The sequence below is a fragment of the Cucumis sativus genome, chromosome 7 (assembly GCF_000004075.3).
Source record: "Cucumis sativus cultivar 9930 chromosome 7, Cucumber_9930_V3, whole genome shotgun sequence".
NCBI lineage: Eukaryota > Viridiplantae > Streptophyta > Magnoliopsida > Cucurbitales > Cucurbitaceae > Cucumis > Cucumis sativus.
The window spans coordinates 14,679,652-14,701,625 of NC_026661.2; the positions used below are offsets into that span (position 1 = coordinate 14,679,652).

A 21,974-nucleotide genomic window follows, 5' to 3' on the forward strand; every position below is an offset into this window, starting at 1 on the left:
CTTAGGGAATGACTAATCTGACTTAGGATTAGTTAGCAAGTAAAGAAGAGCTTAAGGAATGACAAATCTGACTTAGGATCAGTATAAACAGGATTGAAGGGGTACGAAGTGTTGTAATTTTGAAGTTACCAAGAGAAAATACTAAGTGTTGATTTTCTAAGGAAGCATTCGGCGAGAAGAAGACTTGGAGTTGGACGTTCAAAAGAAGGAAACTTTGTTTTGTGAGTGATAATAAAAGAAGGAACAAGGTTCTAAAGCATTTTTCTGAGTTTTGTGTTGATCGTAAATATTTAACAAATGTTGTAATGTTCATTTATTAAATAGCTTATTTATTTGAAAATGAAGTTTTTAAACTAAAAGTTCCTATGTGGGAATTGTATGTATATGAGTATACCATTGGTATACTTTGTTCCTATCATAAGCTAGCTATTATGTGACATAATGAGCCAAGGCAACCATGGGGAGAAAGGACTCTATGGCAGTAAGAAGTTGGCCAATGCATTTAGGAGCGTATTGAATCAACTGAGCAACGAAAAATGAACTGAAAAATTCTCTAAGGGGTGTTGATGATGATGCAATCATCATAGTAGTCTATACATGATAATGATTCATGTTCTTGGTGAAAGGAATAAAAAAGGCTAATGTGTGTTTTATGTTATTGAATGAGGCGTTGTGAACCTATTTATGAAAATGTATTTACTTGTTGTATGCCCAAAAAAGCTTTCTAAAATCTCACTAAATACTTAACTTATGTTTTAAGTTTTTCTTTTCCAAGTAACAAGGAGTTGAGGCCAAGTTAAGAAGGGTAAAGCAAACAACTAAGCACTAAGGAGTTAAACCAAGTGTTCTAAGTGTGAATCTGAAAAAACTATGTTAGGCGTTCAAAGCCTAAAGTCTTAGTTATAGTTCTTTGTACTCGAGAAATTATGTATTGAGACGCACGTTGCTAAGAAATAAAAAGAAGTTACTTTTATTATCATGCATTGTGGAATTTGTTATCACTATGTATTCTAAGTCTCAAGTTTAAGCATTAAGTTCAAGATTCAAAGTCTAAGGCTGAGCATTTTGGCTTCAGAGGTGCCACAACACGAGAGTCAGGCCGTCTTGCGTTGCAGGGCAGGATGCATCAAATTGTACACAAAATACTTCTTATATTACCTCATAATGGAACACATAGCAAGTACTTTACCATACAAGAAACCAAATTGCTCTGTTTATCTTATAAAAGTGGTGAAATTGTATACTTAATGATCTAATTATGATTAAAAAATCCATGTTCTTAGTGTTTTTCACGAGCTTCCTTGAAAATCGACAATTTGTGGTAGATTTTTGCTTCAAAAACTACTGTTTCTACCATATCTCCCTTTCCCCCCAAAATTTGGGAAAGCTGAACAAAAAGAACGCTTCATGACTTAGTTATCATCAAGGCTTAAAGATCCTCACTGTTAAAGGATTGTTGGGTTCCTATTTCGTTGGTTAAAGAAAGACTCACGGTATCTAAAATAAAGGTTTGTTAGAAGTTCTGTGTTACTTGTAAGATATCTTATTATATGGTCGAGAAAAACTCTCGGATTGTCCCCGAAACGTTTCTCATTTGGTTATTCAAGATGATCACTAGTCATAACTAAAACAAGACAAAACCATGGAGCTAATAACAAATTCACATGAGAAAGCAAAATAACATAATGAAGACAGCACCAATCCAAGGGACGCTTCTAGACTTAAAATTGGAACCTTCATTGAAATATGTCCTTTCATTTTTGAGATGCTTCCACCTTCCTTTCCTTTGGTTTCAGAAATGGATCCTGGCAAAATCCGAACGTGCATAGGAATACACTGTTAATTAATACTATTCTCTTTTGAGAAATAATCACCATTCACTGAAAAGTGAAGGAATACAAAGGGCAAACTGATACCAAAGAAAAGCTCTCAAACAGTAGTTAGGATCCAAAAAATCCGATACTATGTAATAATATCTAATTAAGATAGAGAGAGTTCTCCTGTCCTCATTGATGAATTGGCAAAATACAACTACGTCTATAGAAGAAAACTAAAGTGAATGATAACAATAGTCTTAACCACCTAATAATAAGAAACTAACTATATCATTAGCTGTTGTGGATGAGGATGAATCACACCAATTGGCACCAAAATCCAAAAATGAGTAATTACAAAAAGATTAACAATGTGAACTCCATTTTGCAACCAGGCTAATCACCCTCTTTACATAAGATTTAACTATGAGTAAAACTATCGAAAATTTGTCACTTTTTGTTAATGCCAAAGTTTTTCAATCAAAGATGGCCCTAATAACGTTGCTCCAAAGAATTTTACAAATTCCCTTGTTTCTCACCAGCCAACCAAGGTTTTCAAAAGAGAGACCGTGTTGACACAGCTCCAAATAAATTTCTTCTTTCCTTTGAAAGGATACCCGCACAATATCTTGAAATTTTTTTATAACATTTTAATTCCCCATGAATTTTCTTGACAAATTTGCACACTACAAGAAATTGTATCCAAAAAGTTCCTTCCTGAAACTGATTCTTCATTCATTAGTTCTTGAAAGTTTTTTTTTTCGGGAGGGTGGAGGGGAGATCTTGAAAGATTAAAAAAAAAATTCATTGAAGATGAACACCTTAGGCAATAATAGTGCATATTCAAAGTAGCATCAAAGAAATAACTTGGTTATTTCGTAAACCAGCAAGGTACACATGTTGACAACAGTTGTGCTTGATTTGGTAGGCCAGCCTTAGCAAAAGAGTTCAAGTATCTTTCAAGGAAGTTAGGATACATTTGGCTAGTGTTTTGCTCGGCCCAGGGGATACAAAGAGGTGATTGAGGAGTTCCTTCTCCATCCATTCTTTCATGATTGGAGAAAAATTCATGATTGGTGTGGAGGGAAAAAAATAAAAAAGAAACTGAACTTCAACCAACCCTGGAATCACAGAAAATTTCTTTCTACTAAGGAGTAAGTAATGATCTTCTTAAGATCGATCAGTCCTCAGGGTGTGTTGCGGAACCTTTGAGGTGAGAAGAACAATAGGACCTATAGAGGATTTGAAGGTCTTCAAGTGACAGTAGGTCCTTCAAAAGATTCAATGTTTCTCTTTCAGCTTTGAGAGCGAAGTCTTTTATAATTATTCTCTAGGGTTTATGCTTAACTAACTTTCTTTTTCTCATAAGAAACAATTTCATTGATGGGAAGAAATATCCAAAGAAATACAAAAGGGGCCCATTAATAGGGAATACAAAAGATGCTTCCACTTTGTAATAAGGAACGAGAACTATGGCTCTTAAAGGCTATTAAACTTTTACACGGAAAGAACCTTAAAATGACACTCTAGGCTTCCTTAGGTGACTTGGCTGTGTCTTGAAAGATTCTTGCATATCTTTCATCCAATTTTTCCACAAAACTGCAAAAACAATGTTAGTCCATAGAAGTTCTTTAGGAGCATGGAAAGGATGATCCTCAAGATGTAAACTAATCCATAGAAGTTTTATTAGGGTTTCCAATGAGGAGCCTTTATTTGGATGGTTAAGAATCACTTTAAGTCCCTAGACTTACGTAGATGTAACAATTTAGTCCCAAAAGTTTAGTTTGTAACAATTTAGTTCCTTAACTTTCATTTTTTAACAATTTAATCTTTGTACTTTAAAATTTGTAACAATTTAGTCTCTACTAAAGAATTAAATGTGAAAATTTAATGAGAACTTTTGCATAGATAAATCAATAGAATACTTAGAGACAGTGGTGTTAAAGCACATCCGAGCTCTCGCTTAAGTCGAGAGGCAAGAGGCGAGGCGAGGCCTTGACGCCTTGCAAGTACCCAAGGTGCAAGTAAAGCACTTGCCTTTTGCGCCTTTTAGTCGCCTTGAACGCATTCAAGGCGACCAGGCGCTTGGCTGGTCAATTGCTCAACTTTTTTTTTTAATAAAGAAAATAATATTCTCATCGAAATAGAATTAAAAGTATCATAATTTGTAAAGGTAGAATTACATAAAAATCAAAGAAATGATGGAGAATGGAAGAAAAAAAGTCAAAGTAGAAATAAAATCATTTTTATTTCTATATTTTTTCTCAATTTTTTCGTTCAAGATTATTTGAGTTGATTTCCTTCTAATCTTTATGTATTTAATTTATATTATAATAAAATAAGGTGATGCCTTTTTTTTCTCCTCGCCTTGAGGCGATTAAAAAGCTTATCACCTTAGAGTGCGCTTTGGGCTTTGAAAACACTACTTAGAGACTCGACAATTTTATAAAATATAATGCCATACATCGTAATACTAGAAATTGACATCAAATTTTGATAAATTTTAGTTATGTTGGAAACTAAATTGTTTCAAATTTGAAAGTACAAGGATTAAAATGTTACATATGAAAGTTCATGGACTAAATTGATACAAAACTAAAAATACAGGGACTAAATCATAACAAATTGAAGTTTAGGGAACAAATGTATTTTTTAACCTATTTAGATCACTTGTAATTATGAAGAGAAGATGTTTAAGAAGTCTTCTTTTGTCCCTCCTGATGCTCAAAATATGCTTAATCTGGTGTTGGAAACTTGGAAAGGATGTAATGGTTTTCAAAAGGAATATTGTACTCTCTCATGAAATTAATGAGGTTATTAATTCTCCTCTTTTCCTTTTTGAATATGATATGATCGTGGAGTCTATTATTAATAATCTTCTCTCATCACATTTAATGCAAAATCGAATTTTGTGGAAGAGGAAAAGACATGTCTCAACTTTGATGAAGAGGAAAGATCAGTTGACTTCCTTTGGGGGAAGATTTTGCATTCTTGCTTCAGAAAGCAGTAGATCAAAGTTTCAAGTCCTCCAAGATTTTCAAGTTGTTGTTGGAGCCGGTTTCCTCTTCATTTTTATTATTAGTGACTGTTTTGTGAGGGAAAAGAAAAAAAATTAGCTTGTAAACTTTGGCTAAGTATTTGCATTGTATTTGATTTCATATCTTGTGGTTATTTCTTTTTGGTCTCCTTTATTGTATTTTGAGCATTAGCCTCCTTTCATTATTTCAAATTTTCAATGAATAGCCATGATTCCATTCCAAAAATGAAAAAATAACAATAAGAATAATAATCATAAGCTGCCATGGTTCTAACTTTTTGCTAATTCTGTCCAAAATGGATTTCCAAAAGGCTACTGATGTGGGTTTAACATACAGGGGAGTCCCAAGTAGGCAGCCGGCCAAACACCCACCTTGTACTCATGCTTCTTGGGTATATACTCCACCAAATCTTCTTCACAAACGATGCCCAAGAATTTTGATTTGTTTCTATTGATGTTGCCAGAGTCCCGCTCAAAATAAGTGATAAGTTCAGGTCAATGACTTCTTCCTCATTATTAATTAAAGAAGAAAAGGATAATGTCGTCAGTAAATAATAGATGGTTGATATTAATGGTGCCTCAGTCATCTTGACCCATGGATGTATCCAAAAAAATGCCCCTAATCATATGCTGTGGCTAAGTGCACCCATGACAATGATAGGAAGGAAGGGGGAAAGTGAATCCCCTCGATTTAATCCTCTAGAAACTCTAAACATCCCACTAAGATAAGCTAGCCTCAGTCATCTTGACGATGATAGGAAGGAAGGAGAAAAAAGTCCCTCAGTCATTTTGTCCCATTATTATTGGATTAATATTAATAAAGAGGCTGTCTCCTTTTAAAAAAAAAAAAAAGATAAGCTAGCCATTAATGATGATTGAAAAATTGGACGAAGAAACACAACCTCTAATCCAAAGCCTCCACTTCAAACAGAAACCTTTGCTCTCAACAATTTATCAAGGAAGTCTCAATCAGCTCTGTCCAAAGCTTTCTCCACATCAAACTTAATGGCCACTCCTCAAATTCTCATTCTATGCAGTCCTCGATGATTTATTAACAATAAGAGAAGAATCAAGAACTTGCCTACCCTCCACAAAGGCAGATTGATAATCCATGATGGTTGGAGTTCCTTTTTGTAGTTTGACTCCCTTTTTGTGTGCTATGTATACATATGCACTTGAGAAGGTTTTGTTAAGTCCAAAGTAATCAAAAATTATTTAAAAAAGGATAAAGAGGGAGACCCAAATGTTCACTGGTAGAGGGAAATGCAGGCGAAAAGCTTTGAGAATGCAGTTATAATAATGAGGTTACAGGGATGCGCTCAATGTGGAGGGACCCTCAACTCCCTCAAGGTACTTCATAGTTATCTCTAACATTGTGGGTTCTTGTTTTTTTTTTTCTTTTTTTCTTGGCTAAGTCTTACTTACGTGTATCAAGAGTCAAGACACCTATGCTTTGTTAGGAACTAAGTGTTGTTGTCTGTGTAATGGAGAGTGTTGGTGTTAGCTTTACAATTGCAAGGTACGGTTAGGAAAAGGGTCCTATGTTCTCACAAGCATTAGCAGCCTTATAGGCACCTCTTGGAATTGCTTAAGAAAAAGGAAGAGTGCAAAATGTGAGGCAACCCATCTACACATTTAACCACTAATAATAGGATGAAGGATTCATCATTGATTATAGGGAAAAATATACATTCATTTGTATCCTCACTTTTATTCATCGAAGGAAGAAAAATAAAAAATGGTCCGACTATTTTTATAGGAATGATTATGTAATAGTAGAGCTCCAAAATCCAAATGAATGAAGAATTAATGTTCAGAATCCCTAAATCTAAACATAGAGGTGCACATAACAAAACAAGGCATCGAAATGAAAGCAAAAGAAATAGTAGATATGAAAACATATAGACACACAAATTAGATCAAAAGAAGCGAAGGAGAGAGATAGATCGATGTTCATACTTCTTTAACGAAGATGAAGTTAGCGACGGCTAGAGAGACAACAATACCGCCCAGGATAGCGGGAGGGACGCTGAGAAGGCTCCATTTTCGGTAGATCATCTTTAGTTTTGCTCCTTTTGAGTTTTCTCCGCCAAATCGTGGTTTGATGTTTGCGATCTCCACAAAATCGCCAAAAATGGTCACCACCCTACCCTTTGTATCTCGCGAATCAATGGCCCAACCAATGGATTAAAATACCCCTTTAGGCTTTACTCAAATCGTGGGTTTCACTTTATGCATAGATAATAGATATTCTTTTAAAACTAATAAAAATCTATCCAATTTTGTTATATCATCCAAGGGTGTGGTTCGGGCAGAGCAAGAGTTACGGAGGAAAAGTATTATAATAATCTTAGTGCTATAATAATATGTGTTTGGGGTTAGAGTTATTATTGGTAGTATTATGGTAATATGTATTTGGGCGAAGGAATATGAATGATAGTATTATAATAGTGTGTGTTTGGGAAAAAGGTTATAATAGTAGTGTTATAATAATATATGTTTGGGAGAAGAATTATTATTGGAGTATTATCGGAAGAAGAGTTATGAGTGTGGTATTATGATAATATGCGTTTGGAACAAGGATTATGTATATTTTAGATTTTTTAATAAAAGAAAGAATATTAATAAATGTATTTATAATAAATCATATTATTTTCTTAAAAATAAACAATATTAATATATGTAATTATAATACACCATATTATTTTTTTCAACACGATTTGCAATTTTTTGTTACGGACTTGAGATTAGTGAAACATTTGTTTTATAAAGAGCTTAGCGTGATGGGCGTTTAAAATTATTATTTTTTCCATCGTGCACAAGTAACGCGTAAATTAGTTAGAGCATTGAAATAAAAACGATGTTACATAATATTCCATAAAACATACATAAAATACGAAATTAGTTAGAGCATTGAAATAAAAACGATGCGTTGAATGAAATTGGAAAAAACAAGTTCAATACATACTAGGGTTTACATAATAGTCCATAAAACATATATAAAAATACGAAAAAGCATACAATACGCAGATTAAAACAACAGACAAATAAGAGAATGGAAGATAGTGCAAACAAGTCAAGGTTTTTGTTTAGAATGACGCTGCAAAATGGGAACTTCATTTCATCGGGTATATCGAGGAATCCTTTCATGTCTTCGACGTTGTGCATCAATTATGCAATAAGCGACATCTATCGATCATAGTCAGCTCCAATATGGCCTGTAACTAGCGAACTACCTCTTGTCGTGTTGTGCTCACATCTTGCAACTTGAGGATGGGCCAGTCTGCAATGCGGTTTAGTTGTTCATTGTCGTAATGAATTGCACGTTGTATGAAACTCCATATCATTGACATTGTCAACAAAAAATCCCTCGCAACCTCCCGGCACATTCGAGCCAACATCGACAAAGGTCTCTGGACGCACCCCCTTGCATGATCTTTGCCAAAGACATAGGAAAGTTCGTCATAGTGGGGAAACGATCTATGCAAGAGGCCCTTCGTGGTCGGATCACTCTGTTTAAGTACAAAAAATATTGTTAGTATTATTGTCGCTTATACTACAATAACAGATGACATAAATAATACCGTCCTTGACCCAATTGTCAAACACATCCTTTTCCACAACGATGCACTTTAGTTCATCATTCCACCTGAAGTCGCTGCAAGATGGGTCACGCATCTCCACTAGAACATGGAATGTTCTCTTAAGCAATTTTATGCGGCTATCGATAGTTGTAGCCTGGATGTTACCTCATGGGCTCTTACATGCCATCATTCTTGCAACCTGACTAAGGTACCCTGGTCGAAAGGTCCCATTGTCAGACCTCCATCCATCGGCGTTGACTAACTCAACGAGGCACTCGACCAGGGTTGCCTCCTCCTCTTTCGTCCAACTATGCTTTGGCATTCTTACTGAAGTTGCCATGCTATAAAATTAACGTAAACATATTAGTGCCATGAAGTTCGCTATGGTTACGACATACACACATTTAATAAATTACGCATCCCGAAAATAAACATATTGTCCATCGCAACAATGGTAAACCAACAGATTTGATAAAAAGAAATTCCAAAAAGTATGACAAAAAAAGATGCAAATCATTCATTAACAAGCAACTATGGCTACACTAGTCGTGCTACTGGTTACGCAACTCTCAATCACTAAACATTTCATCAGCTAGCTCATCTCTCTACTGACTCCACTCGTTGGAGGTCTCTATGTAATGTATGTCATCTCCGGCAGTAGTCGCGTGGGTTGAATCACCCTCATCTACGTCGTCGGGTATATCGATGTTCGTCATTTCTCTATTGATGAGGTTGTGCAGAAGACAACATGCGAGTATTGTCCAACATTGGGCTTTTACAGGGTAGTACGACTTTCCTTGCAGTATTGCCCATCGACTCTTCAAGACACCGAATGCTCTTTCAATCACATTTCGAGCAGAAGAATGTTTCATATTGAAGAACTCTTTCAATATTGATGGTGCATTCTCAGCGCCATGCCAATCCTGCAAATGGTAGCATTGCCCTCTATACGGTGCCAGAAAACCTTCAGCATTTAGGTACCCGTCATCGACTAGGTAGTAATAGTCTATGAGCACATTGGACAATTGAAATGTCATAACTGATATTGGAAAAATTGTACTTCTATATACAATTTTGCAGCTAATTACCCTTTGGCACCCTCAGTCCGTTCGGTCTTGAAATGGCATCTTGAAGGATGCGTGAGTCTGCAGCTGATCCTTCCCAACCAGCTAATACAAATACAAAAATTGCCTTTGGTATCACATACACCAAGGACGTTTGTGGCCACTTCGCCCTTTCGTGTTCCATATCTAGTCTGCTCACTTATTGGAATGTTCACCTTGATATACGTGTCACCTCATGCGTGAAGACAATTATGCAACGTATAACTAATGATTATTGACCACATTGTATGTTTGATTCGTTGAAGTACGTAGTTCGAGAAATAAACACAAACCACAAACCACCTCCATCTTGGATATGTACAACTATTTGTTGTTGGTTGTGGTTTTTTCAACAGCTCATCATGCAGGCGAATGACTGCAAGCAACACCTTATTGTTCATTGTGTTGGCCTTTTAGCTATTTCTTTGGGTTCATCGTCCTAAAGTTCATTTCAAACACAAATCCATTTAGATGGAGGTCGTTTTTTTGAAACCATAGATATATTTAAAATAGATTCCAAAGTACTAAAAATCCAAGACATGTTTTCTACCAAATCTTTATTGAAAAAGTTCGTTCAAGTCATTGCTATTAGAGATAATTTTCAATATGTTACAGTGAAATCAAACAAGAAAGTGTTGAATTTGCAGTGTGTGTTGAAGATTGCAAATGGTCATTGTATGGTTCTAGTTGTTTTCATGGTGATAGGACCATATGGGTTCTTACTAGATTCGATACTGAACACACATGTGTTCTACTTACAGATCATAAACAGACTACTTTTACTGTTATTAAGGACTTGATAAAGAACAAAATTAGTTTAGCTGGTTCATAATTGTCCACTCCCAAAGATATAGTTAATTTCGTTCATGTTGAACATGGTTTAAACATATCTTACCAAAAAGCATGACGTGTACGTGAGACCGCGTTAGATGAGATTAGAGGTTCTCTAGAAGAATCCTACCAGATGGTAGCCAAATTTGCTTTCATTTTACATTCTAACAATCCAGGTATATTAAATATATACATCTCCCGATATGCTATATACCTATCATTTTATAGTTTAATATTTTATATGTTCGTAGGTTCTATTGTTGAATACCAAGTTGATACCGATGGTAGATTTCTATATTTTTTAATGGCATTATCTACTTCTATTGATGGTTTGAAACATTGTCGTCCAGTCATATCTATCGATGGAACAAGCATGAAGAATAAATATGGAGGTACTCTTTTATCTGCTTCAAATCCTGATGCCAATGATAAAATATTACCACTAGCTTTTTGTGTGGTAGATTCTGAAAATGATGCCTTTTGGACGTGGTTTTACAATCAACTTAAGCGAATCATTGGTGGTAGAAATGAGATTGTCATAGTATAATAGATGTATTATTTCTCAATGTTCTACATTGCATGTGTATGGTTCATTTACTTAGGAACTTGAAGTTGAAGTATAGATCAATAGCCGATACCGTGTTCCATGCATGTGGCAAGACTTACAATGTTGTTGATTTTGAATAACAAATGCGTTTGTTGGAATCAAATGCACCTGGTATACGTGAGGAGTTACAATCAATTGGATTTGCTAGGTGATAGAGGTAGTATTTCTCAATGTTCTACATTGCATGTGTATGGTTCATTTACTTAGGAACTTGAAGTTGAAGTATAGATCAATAGACGATACTGTGTTCCATGCATGTGGCAAGTCTTACAATGTTGTTGATTTTGAACAATAAATGCGTTTGTTGAAATTAAATGCACTTGGTATATGTGAGGAGTTACAATCGATTGGATTTGCTAGGTGATCTCATGCATACTCACCCCTTAGTAGATATAATGTAATGACTATCAACAGATTTGAGAGTCTGAATAATGCAATTATCAAGGCTAGGGAGTTGTCAATATGTTCAATGCTTGAGGTATTGAGAATTATGTTGCAAAGATGGTTTTTTAGCGTAGAAATGAAACTGACTATCAAGTTATAGATTTTACAAAAACAGTTGAAAGTATTATAAGGGAAAAAATTGAAGTAGTCGATCTATGAAGGTATATATTTTTTTTGACCTAATAAAATATTTAAATATACATCGTCTTATTATCTATATACCTACTTATTTTTATATACATCATATTATTATTTATATACTTAATTTTTTTTTATACTTATTTACATATGTAGGCGAATCCAATCAACAACCTGAAATATCAGGTCATCCATGGCACATCTCAATATGTTGTGTACTTGTCTTCTAAGATTTGTACTTGTAGAATGTGAGATATATTGCAAATACCTTATGCCCATGCATGTGTTGTTCTTACTATGAAGCATTTGTCAATAAAGACTTATGTTTCACATTATTATTTGAACAACACATTGCATTCAATTTACGAAAACAACATGACGTGTATAACTCAAATAAAAGGATGTTATATTAAAGGTGATAGAACAAATCACATCTCACTAAACTTTTCTATACTAACAATCTTGAAGAAAATGACGACATCACAGTACAACAAATTTGTTCAAAGGATAACTTGACAAACTTTTTTTACAAAATCACTACCTACTGCAACCTTTGAAAAATTGGTGCACAACATTGGAATGCGGTGACTCACAGATCTCAAGTGATCTCAAGTACTATATCTTAGTGCAATTGGTGCACTTATGTATCTTGTTAATAATTCATGACCATATATTGCATTTTTAGTAAATTTATTAGCTAGATATAGTTTCTCTCCAACAAAAAATGTATTGAAGTGAAATTAAACATATATTTTGTTATCTCCAAGGAACAATTGATATGAGATTATTTTATTCAAATAAATCAAATTTTAACCTAGTTGGTTTTGTAGATTTCGGACATTTGATCCGACACAAAGCTAGATCTCATACAGGTTCTCTATTCATAGGTGAAGAAACTGTTATATCTTGGTGATCAGTAAAACATACCATAACAACCACCTCCTCAAATCATGCCAAAATTCAACACATTCAACATGTGGTTTTTCTTCTAGTAAACTCTCTTCAATAACATTATACGAAAACAACAACATATATAACTCAAATAAAAAGAGGTTATATTAAAGGTGATAGAACAAAACACATCTCACCGAAACTTTTCTATACTCATAATCTTTAAGAAAATGACGGCATCACAGTATAACAAATTTGTTCAAATGATAACTTGACAGACTTTTTTACAAAAATCACTATCTACTGCAACCTTTGAAAAATTAGTGCACAACATTAAAATGCGGCGACTCAAAGGTCTCAAGTGATGTTACCATGAAGGCGAGCAAATTTTATTTTTATAAGTATATATGAAATATGTACTATTTTTCTTTCACTATAATTTTTTTCCATTGGGTTTTTTACTAGTAATGTTTTAACGAGACATATTTCATATACGTAATAGGCATTTAAGGGAGAGTATTATAAATACTATGGATACATAGATGCCCATTATCTCACCATGCAATGCGTCTTATGATTGTAAATACTTACACCATGTGTGAAACAAACATGATATCTTAATGCCATCTAATGACGCATCTTACTTGCCAAATTGCCTATAAACAATGACATTTGGTGGAGTTGTAAGTTGTACTAGGTTGGAGAGAATTCCACGAAAGAGAGAGAAAATGGAAGAAATTCAATTTTCCTAATTTTATTAATATATTTTCTCAATTTTGGTATTATGTTGTGCATGTTTTCACAACATTTAAATCAATAATAAGCCTTCTAAATAGAAAAAAGTAAGGTAAGGTGCACCCGATCATAGCTTCTTCTTCTTCTAAACATAGAAAAGAAATTGAAAATATTAGTTATATTAAAAAAGTAGAAAACTGTTTAGACGACAATTATTGAATCGTAATTTGAAATGCATAAGAATAGGTGAATAAAGATAACAAACTTAGTATTAAAAAATATGAAAAGATATTAGTTAGTTTTAATTCTCACCAATGTAGCTTTTTCAAAATTATTAAAAAGTATAATTTGAGATTTAAATTAAACAATTTTTGCTAATTACACTGATCTTGTTTTTCCCAATTTTTATGTATTTTGGCATTGTCGGTCGTTGGTCTCTTCAAATTCTCAACATTTTTTTCTTCCTCAAATTCCTCTGTTCTTCCTCTCTTACGATTTTGTTTCATCTTCACCTGGAACCCCGGCCGGATCTCCGACCAGGTAATAATACTTCACATCATCTTCTTCTTCATTTGGTTTCGCAAACATTGTTTGGAAATCTGTGCAGTGACGCTTTCAATCTGCGTTACAGATAGTCTCATTCCAATTGCCATTTGCATTTCAAGAACGTGTTCCACATGGGGAACTTTGCTTTACCGGTACTTCTCCATTTTCCCCGTCCTTGTTTTGTTTTGCAGCGTTATCGCGTTTTGTTTTGTCACTTTTGGTTTAGTAGTTTTTTTTAAAGCTTACTAGCACGTGGTTTCATTCAATTTGAAAAGGGTATTGCTAGGAAATTCTTTCCAACAACTGAGTGTTTATACAGATATCTCCACTAATTTTCTATCGAAATACAACATGGTGAAAGAGGAAGTATTATTAGATTATTGGATGAATTTCTTGGCTTTCTTTTTTTGGAAAGTTATGTATTGTGAATTTGATCACCTCCATCCTCCCCCAAACCAGATATGAAGCGAGATTTGGAGGCAATGTTATGATGGGTCTGTTTGGGAACAATAATGAGCAGTTACCCGAAAGAAGAGGCATTGTTTCTGGATTTTTTAAATCCTTAGGCAAAACGGAATATGGAAGTAGGGCTGTTCGTCGAGGAAGAAGACTTGGCCGAAGTACCAGAAAAAGATTCTCATGTTTGTTTTTTACGCTTGCAACGTCCTTCTTATTGTATTTGGCGGTCTTTGGCTTGAAAGTGAACTTTTATGGTAAAGTTTCATTCCCTTCTTTCTGCTTTTGTATCATGAAATTAGGATGATTATATAGTTTTAGAATGTAGTTGGAAACTTGGAAATAGCCTCTCGCTCTTGGACTACCGTAGGAAATCAGTTAAGAGGGCAATCCCTAGTTTCTTTATCCTTCTTAACTTTTGTTTCGTGATTATTTACATCATTAGAACCACATCAGAAGTCATGGCTGGCTTTTTCTTAGGCATAGGATAATATTAAATGGTGTTTAGAACATATCAAATTTGATATGAACGAACAAAATTAGAGACAAATAGAGGTTCAAACCATAAAATCGAATATGGATAACTACATTTATTTCTTCAATTGTGCTTCACAAAAAAGCCATTAGTTTTTAGTTTTTGAAATTTGCACTTGCAGTTTTTTCAATGCCTCTCCCATTAGAAATATTTGTTCCATTTTATTTGATAGTTAATTCTATTTGTAACTGTGAGGCGTCTGATTATTGACACTTATGAGAGAAAGGGTATGAGTGGAAATTCCAAGGGGACGAGTCATTAGTGAAACTTAGAAGGTTGTTTTTTTGAAAAGTAGACAAACTTCTTTATCGATGATAAAATCTCAAAGTACAAGAGGCATATACATTGAGAATAATAAAGAAGCATAAAGCAAAAAACCTAAGGGATCAAAAGGTACACCCGGACATCTCAATTAGGTTGACACTCCATAGCACTAAAACATCATGCCCCATATCTAAGAATGAACAAAGGAAAGAAAATAATAAGTACCAACTATGAAAGTCCAGCAAAATAACACAGGCCGAGACTAGGAAAGAAGACTAAAAAAGATGATGCAAAGACAAACAAAAAACTACAGTTGCTGAGTGATACAAAAATGAGGCTGGATCCAATTCTAGACGAAAATTAAGGGGCTGGTTGGGAGAGGAAAGCTGCCCAGTTGAGATAAATATCTTGAATAGAGTAAGCCCCAAACTCCTTGGTCAAGGAGATCCAAGCTGCTGCACTTCTTTCTGCAGTGAGAAGGACTTCTGAACATGGCTTTTCTTTGTCTTGGAATATCCTCTGATTTCTTTCAAACCACTGTTCTTTTAGGATAGCTTTTAGCAAATTTAACCATAATAGTCTTGGTTTCTTGGAGAGCAAAGGACCCTCTAGAAGCTGGAGAATTGAGGAGCGAGGAGAGCCATCAAAAACCTAAACAATGTTCAAGATGGAGAAAAATCTGTTCCAGCAAAAAGAGAAGGGGCAAAACAGGAACAGATGTGATGAAGTCTTGTTTGCTTTCAAACAGAGGGGGCAAACTGAGGGAAGAGTTCGGATGAAGAGGGGACTATGTTGTTTATTGGTGAGGGGGAAGGAGGTTGTAGAGAGGTTTAGTAGGATTTTGGGGCTGCTTGAGAGGTGTGGAAAATTTGGTGGAAGCACAGAGGCATTCTTGGAGGGAATTCTCAATCTCAAATGTTTTGATTCTTTTATGTTATTTTCTTTTTATCTTTTTTAGATGTTTCCTTCTGTTTCATTGTAATGGTTGAACTTGTTGATAATTTTTGTGCACTGATTATATAAGATCAGGGAACCGATTGCCTTGTTTATCGGGTAGTGTTTGTTGGGATTTTCTGTGTGCAGGTGTAGGGAAACTAACAGTAATTATACTTCATTTCTAATTTATTTTGAGTGGGACGTTTTCTGTAAGCTCCTGCTTGGGAATTAGATCTCTCATTTGGATTCTCAGTACATCAATGAAAAGTGTGCTTACTTTTGAAGGAAAAGATGATTAAGGCTAAATATATCTCCCTTCACTATGATATGAAGACTGTGGAATCCATTGTATTTTCCAAGGGCCCATGGAAGTGCATTATGAAAAGAGAGACCAGATATAGTCTAATATCCTTTGTTAGCTGAGAAATGGTGCCCTCATTGCAGTCTGGTCCAACTTCTTTAGCGAGAGCCGAGAGGGTTTGTTATAGGACATCTTTAGTTAACTTTGTAGTTCTTGTACTTTTCGTGAAAGGATCTTGGCTTTCTTGTATTTCTTAGTTTTGACATTGTTTTCTGGTGGTTTGTTACTCTAACCACAACCAACTGAGGCACCTTTAATATTTTACAGCCTTTTATCTTTTAGTGGTTGGGGTTTTAAGTTTTATTTGAATTAGTTGGCGACTAAGCTTCTGCTTGTACCTAACTGTCCAGCCTATTTAAATGGTTGTTTTTGCTCCATTAGAGAAATTTTGAAGCATTATTCAATATTCAGTAAACACTCCCCCTCATCTACATCAATTTCTTTCTTCTTCTTTTTATAAACGCTTTTAAGCTATGATGTATCTTCATCTTTTCTTTTGGCTTATTTTAGAATTGGATCTAATCATTTTTTTATAATTTTTGTTGGGATAAGAAACCTAATTACATTATCAAAATCAGTGTTTTGAAAGACGTGGTTGGACGTGCGCCTAGGCACAAGGTGCAAAAGTCGTGCCTCGCTTTGGAAAGAAGAAGTGCAGGTCCTAAGGCACATGCCTTGTGGTGCCTTCCACGAAGCACCGACGCACGCTCATTGGGTTTTTAATTTTTTTTATTTTAACTATACCTACCTTATTGAGTTTTAATATAACAAATATATATTTACAATTTTTTAAACCTAATTCATCATTATGCTATGTAAGATAGGGAAGGGCAACTTGTTTTTTCTTCACAGCCACCATGACTTTGCTACCACATTGGAATCTTTGTTTTTTCATTAAAAAAACAAAGGCTTCAAATCAGAGAAAAAAACTCAACAAAACAGCAACCAATATTTAAATCTTTAGGATTTTAGAATTGTATTTGTTCATTTCACTTAACTTGGTGTTGAATGACTAAGATTTAAATCTCATCTATCTTCTATTTTTTTACAAGTCTCATTTCTATCCATATATGTTTTAGTTGTGTAAATAAACATTTATATAGTATATATCTATATTGTATTTTTTTATATACAGTGTGCCTCACGAAAAAAAGCCTGGCCTTTTTGTTGGCCTTGCACCTAGATTCCAGAGGGCCATTGCGTCTTAGTGTGCCTTGGGCATTTTAGAACACTGATCAAAATAATATTTTCTTTTGATAGATATAATTGGAGATAGCACGTCAGTGTCAGAAGTAGAAGAACATCTGGTATCTAGAGACCAGAGACCTCCAACTAGCAAGCATCGTCGGAAGCAACGTAAGTATTCTTGGCTGTTTTGCACACACGTGACTGAAATACCTCAATGGTTTTATTCAGTACTCCATTAGTACAGATGCTGTCGTATTTATAGGACTGGCAGTAATTGAGTTGGAAAATGGAATTACAATCTGCTGAATAGGTAAACAAATAGAGAATACCTTCTTACTACCCAACCAAAGATTAATTGAAAGACTTTAACAAGATGAGCAAGAAAGGTTACGAATGTCAAGATGCCTTACATCAGTCCCTTTCCCTCAAAAGAAAATGCGACTATGTGTTCATTCAGCCAAAGAGAAGTATGGGTGCTTGATAGTCAAATAGATTTGAAACATTAAAGGTTCAACTAATGTGAAATGGTGGCAATTCAATTTCATTGGCATTGCGTCCAATCTTTTCCAGAACAAGAAATGACCTGATTTTCTTGTTTGAGTTTGTTTGTTGACACAAAAGAAGTCTGGTTTTTCTCAAATGTACCATGACAAGGTCACCAACAAAAAAATACTTTGGGTGGCGATGAGTATCTTTTTTTTTTTTTTTTTTTTGTGATAAGAAGCTGGAAATATGCACAGAAGATCCAATAAATACAGCCTAAAGGCAAGGGGAAAAGGGAAGCCCCTCCCTAAGAAGAAAAGCTAACCAAACTATAAGACAACTTTCCAATTCCTTTTGTCTCTTTGATTTGTTAAATATGTATAGATTTTTTTTTGAAAAGGAAACAAAATTTTGCCGTGATATAATGAAAGAGGCCAATGCTTCATACAATTACCTTTGAGGGGTGGAGGATGGGGAGAACAATGAAATAAACCAAAAATAGACAAATGATAGTGAAACTAAGTCTTTTGAATAAATGACATTGTGCTTCCATGAAATTAGTAAAAGGACAGCAGCTATTGAACGAAGACAAACAATCTCTTCAGAAAGAAAATGCCTTAAATCCCTAACTTAATTTGTTAAATATGTATATTCGTGTATGAATATGAAGCTGAATAGAGATTTAAAGTGTTTTTAAAAAGTTAACCATAAATTAAGAGTAGAAATTAATTTAGAGTCCAAAATGTTATTTTTACGATAGATTTTTAATACTTATCTTTAGATTTAATTGATTTATATTTTATCACAACTTTCAGATTTCCCTTGTGATGTTGAGTTTGCGGAGTCAGTTGCTTACCTTGTGGAGCCTGAAGGTTTCATGAATGTTACTCAGTTCTCCTTAGAGTTCATAGAGCGCGAGGAAAAAGAATTAGAAGCTGATTTACATATGCCTAGATTTGGAGGACATCAAACCCTTGAGGAAAGGGAGATATCCTTTTATGCAACAAATCAAAAACTTCATTGTGGTTTTATTAAAGGACCACCAGGATACCCAAGTACAGGGTTTGATTTGGATGAAAAGGACGATGCATACATGAAAACATGCAAGGTTGCAGTTTCCTCATGCATTTTTGGGAGCTCTGATTTTTTGAGGCGGCCTACTAGTAAGCAGGTAAGTTTATTGTCCTTCATTAAATCCTATCCCTGAGATGTTTGTAAGACTTGATGATTTCTTTGCAATGAAATGATGTGATAGTAGATACTCATTAGACAATGTACTTCTATAGATTTTTTTTCCATTTACCATGCGTGGTTTTTTAAGGATGAGATGCAAATATCACTTCAAATGCTTGGAATTTCATTTGCTGTATGCTTCTTTTTACTTTTTCTAAAGTTATTTTGTGTTGCAAAAGTGGTTAGTTCCAGTCTTCATGGTATGCTTCTCTACCCTACAGATTGGCAATATGTGTCAGTAGAATCTTCATGATACAAACTCCACATAAGATCAGTGAGTATTATAACAGGGACTGCCGTCTTTCTTTGTCACAGATCAGCGAGTATTCCAAGAAGAATGTATGTTTTGTCATGTTTGTGGACAAGCAAACACTATCGAAATTATCAGCTGAGGGAAATATTCCTGATGATAAGGGATGCATTGGACTATGGAAGATAGTTGTTGTGAGCAATTTACCTTATGAAGATATGCGCAGAACCGGAAAGGTGCCTAAATTTTTGTCACATCGCCTCTTCCCTTCTGCTAGGTAATCCTCATGTCTTCTGCTAATTATATGTTGCAAGGCACAATGATTCCATCGTGTTTATGTATATTTACGTTTCTTACTCTCTCATACTTGTTCAAAAGGTATTCAATATGGCTAGACAGCAAAATGCGTCTTCAGGTAGATCCAATGCTAATTATTGAATATTTTCTGTGGCGAAAGAAGTCGGAGTATGCCATTTCAAACCACTACGATCGCCATTGTGTTTGGGAGGAAGTACAGCAAAATAAACGTCTGAATAAGTACAATCACACTGCCATTGACGAACAGTTTGCTTTTTATCAGTCTGATGGCCTGGTGAAGTTTGACCCTTCCGATATCAATAGTGGTCTTCCTAGTTGTGAGTGTTCCATCTATTTTACTGTGGAGTTTTTCATTTACTTGCGTATGTTTTATAGTTTAGCATTTTTTTTGTATCTATTCCAAAGCAGATGTTCCAGAAGGTTCCTTCATCGTCCGGGCACATACACCAATGTCAAATTTATTTTCGTGTCTTTGGTTCAATGAGGTTAACCGCTTTACCTCACGTGATCAATTGAGCTTTGCGTACACTTACTTGAAACTCAGGAGAACAAACCAAGGCATACCATTCAACTTAAACATGTTCAAGGTAATTCGCCTTTCTTTAAAATATTTTCTAGATGTTAGGCTTTTTTTAATAACCCCATTGGCCCATTCTTTCAAAAGTTGCAATATTACTCTTGACCATTCAAGTTTGAATTTTTTTTTTTATTGAACTAGGAATCCTTTAAAATTTTAGACAGAAAATAGGAAAGTGGTGATTTAAATTTCCATTCAGGTCACTGCCATATTCCAGGTCCTATTTTGTGTATAAAGTTATGAAGTATTTTTAGAGATATTTTCAACCTTAATGAATGGTCTATATTGCATCTTTTGAGATTATAAAGGTATTTTTTTTGGAATAAATGACAAAGTTCAGAGATAATTTTTTTCTTTTTTCTTTTCTAATGATTTAACTTTTAAATAATCAGAGAAATTTACCGTTTTCCCCCTCTTTTACTTTGTCAAGGACTGTGAACGGCGATCACTAGCGAAACTATTTCGACATAGAGTATTGTCACCTACAAACATTGATCCTTGAAGTTAACGGTTTGAGTTACTTCAAATTTTTGCTTTTGTAATTATAACATTCTACACATTTCATGACCAATTGGGCATCTTTTTTTAACCCTTTGGTCATCTGAGGATATCTCCTCTCCCCTTTATATGTTCTTAGTTTCTTATTAAAAGGGGAGTTTTTTTCCTAAACTTTTAGGATGATTTTAATGTTAGCCTCATTTTTTGATTCTCTCACTCAAGAGAGAATAATGAGTTTTAATACAAAGTTCTTTGACATGTTTCTATGTGGTAGTGAAAGTTAAAAGGTAATCCCATCAGTGCATTACTCCCACAACTCTGACGAAGACTATCTCCACCAACCAACTTTAACAACCACTATCCTAATCAACACTTATGTATTAAAGGAAAAAACCTTAATCTTGAAAGAAATTTTAAATAAAAGTTCAAAATTATTTGTTTATGATCTTTACTATTCATCTTTCGCACAGGTTTGACAATTGTAGAAACACTCCAAGTAGTATATATATCAAAACAAACAAATGTGTATACAAACATTTTGGAGAGAATGTAGCCAAACTTTTTAACTAACATCTGTCTTTCCCAATCCGAATAGGGCTTCTTATTCAATTTTTTTCTTTAATGGTGAAAAGGATCAAATGACAGGTTGAAGACAAGGTTTAGCATTCCCTGTGTTAAATATCAGAGAACCTTTGGAGAAGGGGAATAGTGTTTTAAATATGCATAATAAGTTTACATTATATGCAATTGAGAGCCAAATAAATGCAAAATATTGTTTGAATATCGATAAGATGGGATTCACTTTACTTAATTATTCCATAACAATATCGCCAAATTGAACGTATCAGTATTTATTTTAAGAATTTTTATCGGTAAACATTAAGGATATTTTTAAATATAGGAAGCTTAACTAACTAAAGTATTTTTTTTAAAAAATAGTGAAATAATAATCTATCAATGACACGAAAGATCAAGATATATTACTATTTATGTCTATTTATATTATGATAGACACAATAGTAATCTAACTTGGTGTATTATGATATGTCATTTGTAAATTGTTATATTTGAATTTTTTTTTCAATTAAGATAATCTTTCTAAATTATATATAATTTTTTCATTTAAGATAATATTTCTAAGTTAA

At 34.3% G+C, this 21,974-nt stretch overlaps 2 protein-coding genes and 1 long non-coding RNA gene across 7 annotated transcripts; 1 reads left to right on the forward strand and 2 right to left on the reverse strand.

Annotated features, from left to right (window-relative positions):
• Positions 1-1,520: 1,520 nt before the first annotated feature.
• On the reverse strand, positions 1,521-7,165 carry LOC101212551. Its single transcript, XR_180783.3, has 2 exons — positions 6,811-7,165; positions 1,521-1,805 (listed from the first exon to the last, which is right to left on the reverse strand). It is a non-coding gene; the product is annotated as an uncharacterized LOC101212551 (long non-coding RNA).
• Positions 7,166-9,040: 1,875 nt separating this feature from the next.
• LOC105436262 (protein ALP1-like) lies at positions 9,041-9,683 on the reverse strand. Its single transcript, XM_011661456.1, has 2 exons — positions 9,524-9,683; positions 9,041-9,441 (listed from the first exon to the last, which is right to left on the reverse strand). The coding sequence occupies exons 1-2, from the start codon at positions 9,681-9,683 to the stop codon at positions 9,041-9,043; spliced, it is 561 nt and encodes a 186-aa protein (XP_011659758.1).
• Positions 9,684-13,567: 3,884 nt separating this feature from the next.
• On the forward strand, positions 13,568-21,280 carry LOC101206756. Of its 5 annotated transcripts, none has more exons than XM_031889422.1 (9): positions 13,568-13,724; positions 13,816-13,882; positions 14,190-14,443; positions 17,543-17,638; positions 18,769-19,124; positions 19,502-19,713; positions 19,815-20,071; positions 20,160-20,341; positions 21,104-21,280. In XM_031889422.1, the coding sequence occupies exons 1-9, from the start codon at positions 13,592-13,594 to the stop codon at positions 21,104-21,106; spliced, it is 1,560 nt and encodes a 519-aa protein (XP_031745282.1). In that variant the 5' UTR covers positions 13,568-13,591; the 3' UTR covers positions 21,107-21,280. The 5 variants fall into 5 exon arrangements, with proteins under 5 accessions (XP_031745282.1, XP_031745281.1, XP_004139647.2 ...); XM_031889421.1 differs by lacking the exon at positions 21,104-21,280 and adding an exon at positions 20,762-21,093; XM_004139599.3 differs by lacking the exon at positions 21,104-21,280 and adding an exon at positions 20,762-21,093 and having other exon boundaries at positions 20,163-20,341.
• The last annotated feature ends 694 nt before the right edge of the window (positions 21,281-21,974 follow it).

Coding starts and splice junctions, on each gene's coding strand:
- LOC105436262 (XM_011661456.1), bottom strand. CDS start 9,683: ATGGAACACGAAAGGGCGAAGTGGCCACAAACGTCCTTGGTGTATGTG. Junction 9,442..9,523: donor CGGACTGAGGGTGCCAAAGG/GTAATTAGCTGC, acceptor ATGTGCTCATAG/ACTATTACTACCTAGTCGAT.
- LOC101206756 (XM_031889419.1), top strand. CDS start 13,592: ATGTATTTTGGCATTGTCGGTCGTTGGTCTCTTCAAATTCTCAACATT. Junction 13,883..14,189: donor TGGGGAACTTTGCTTTACCG/GTACTTCTCCAT, acceptor CCCCCAAACCAG/ATATGAAGCGAGATTTGGAG. Junction 14,444..17,542: donor CTTGAAAGTGAACTTTTATG/GTAAAGTTTCAT, acceptor TTCTTTTGATAG/ATATAATTGGAGATAGCACG.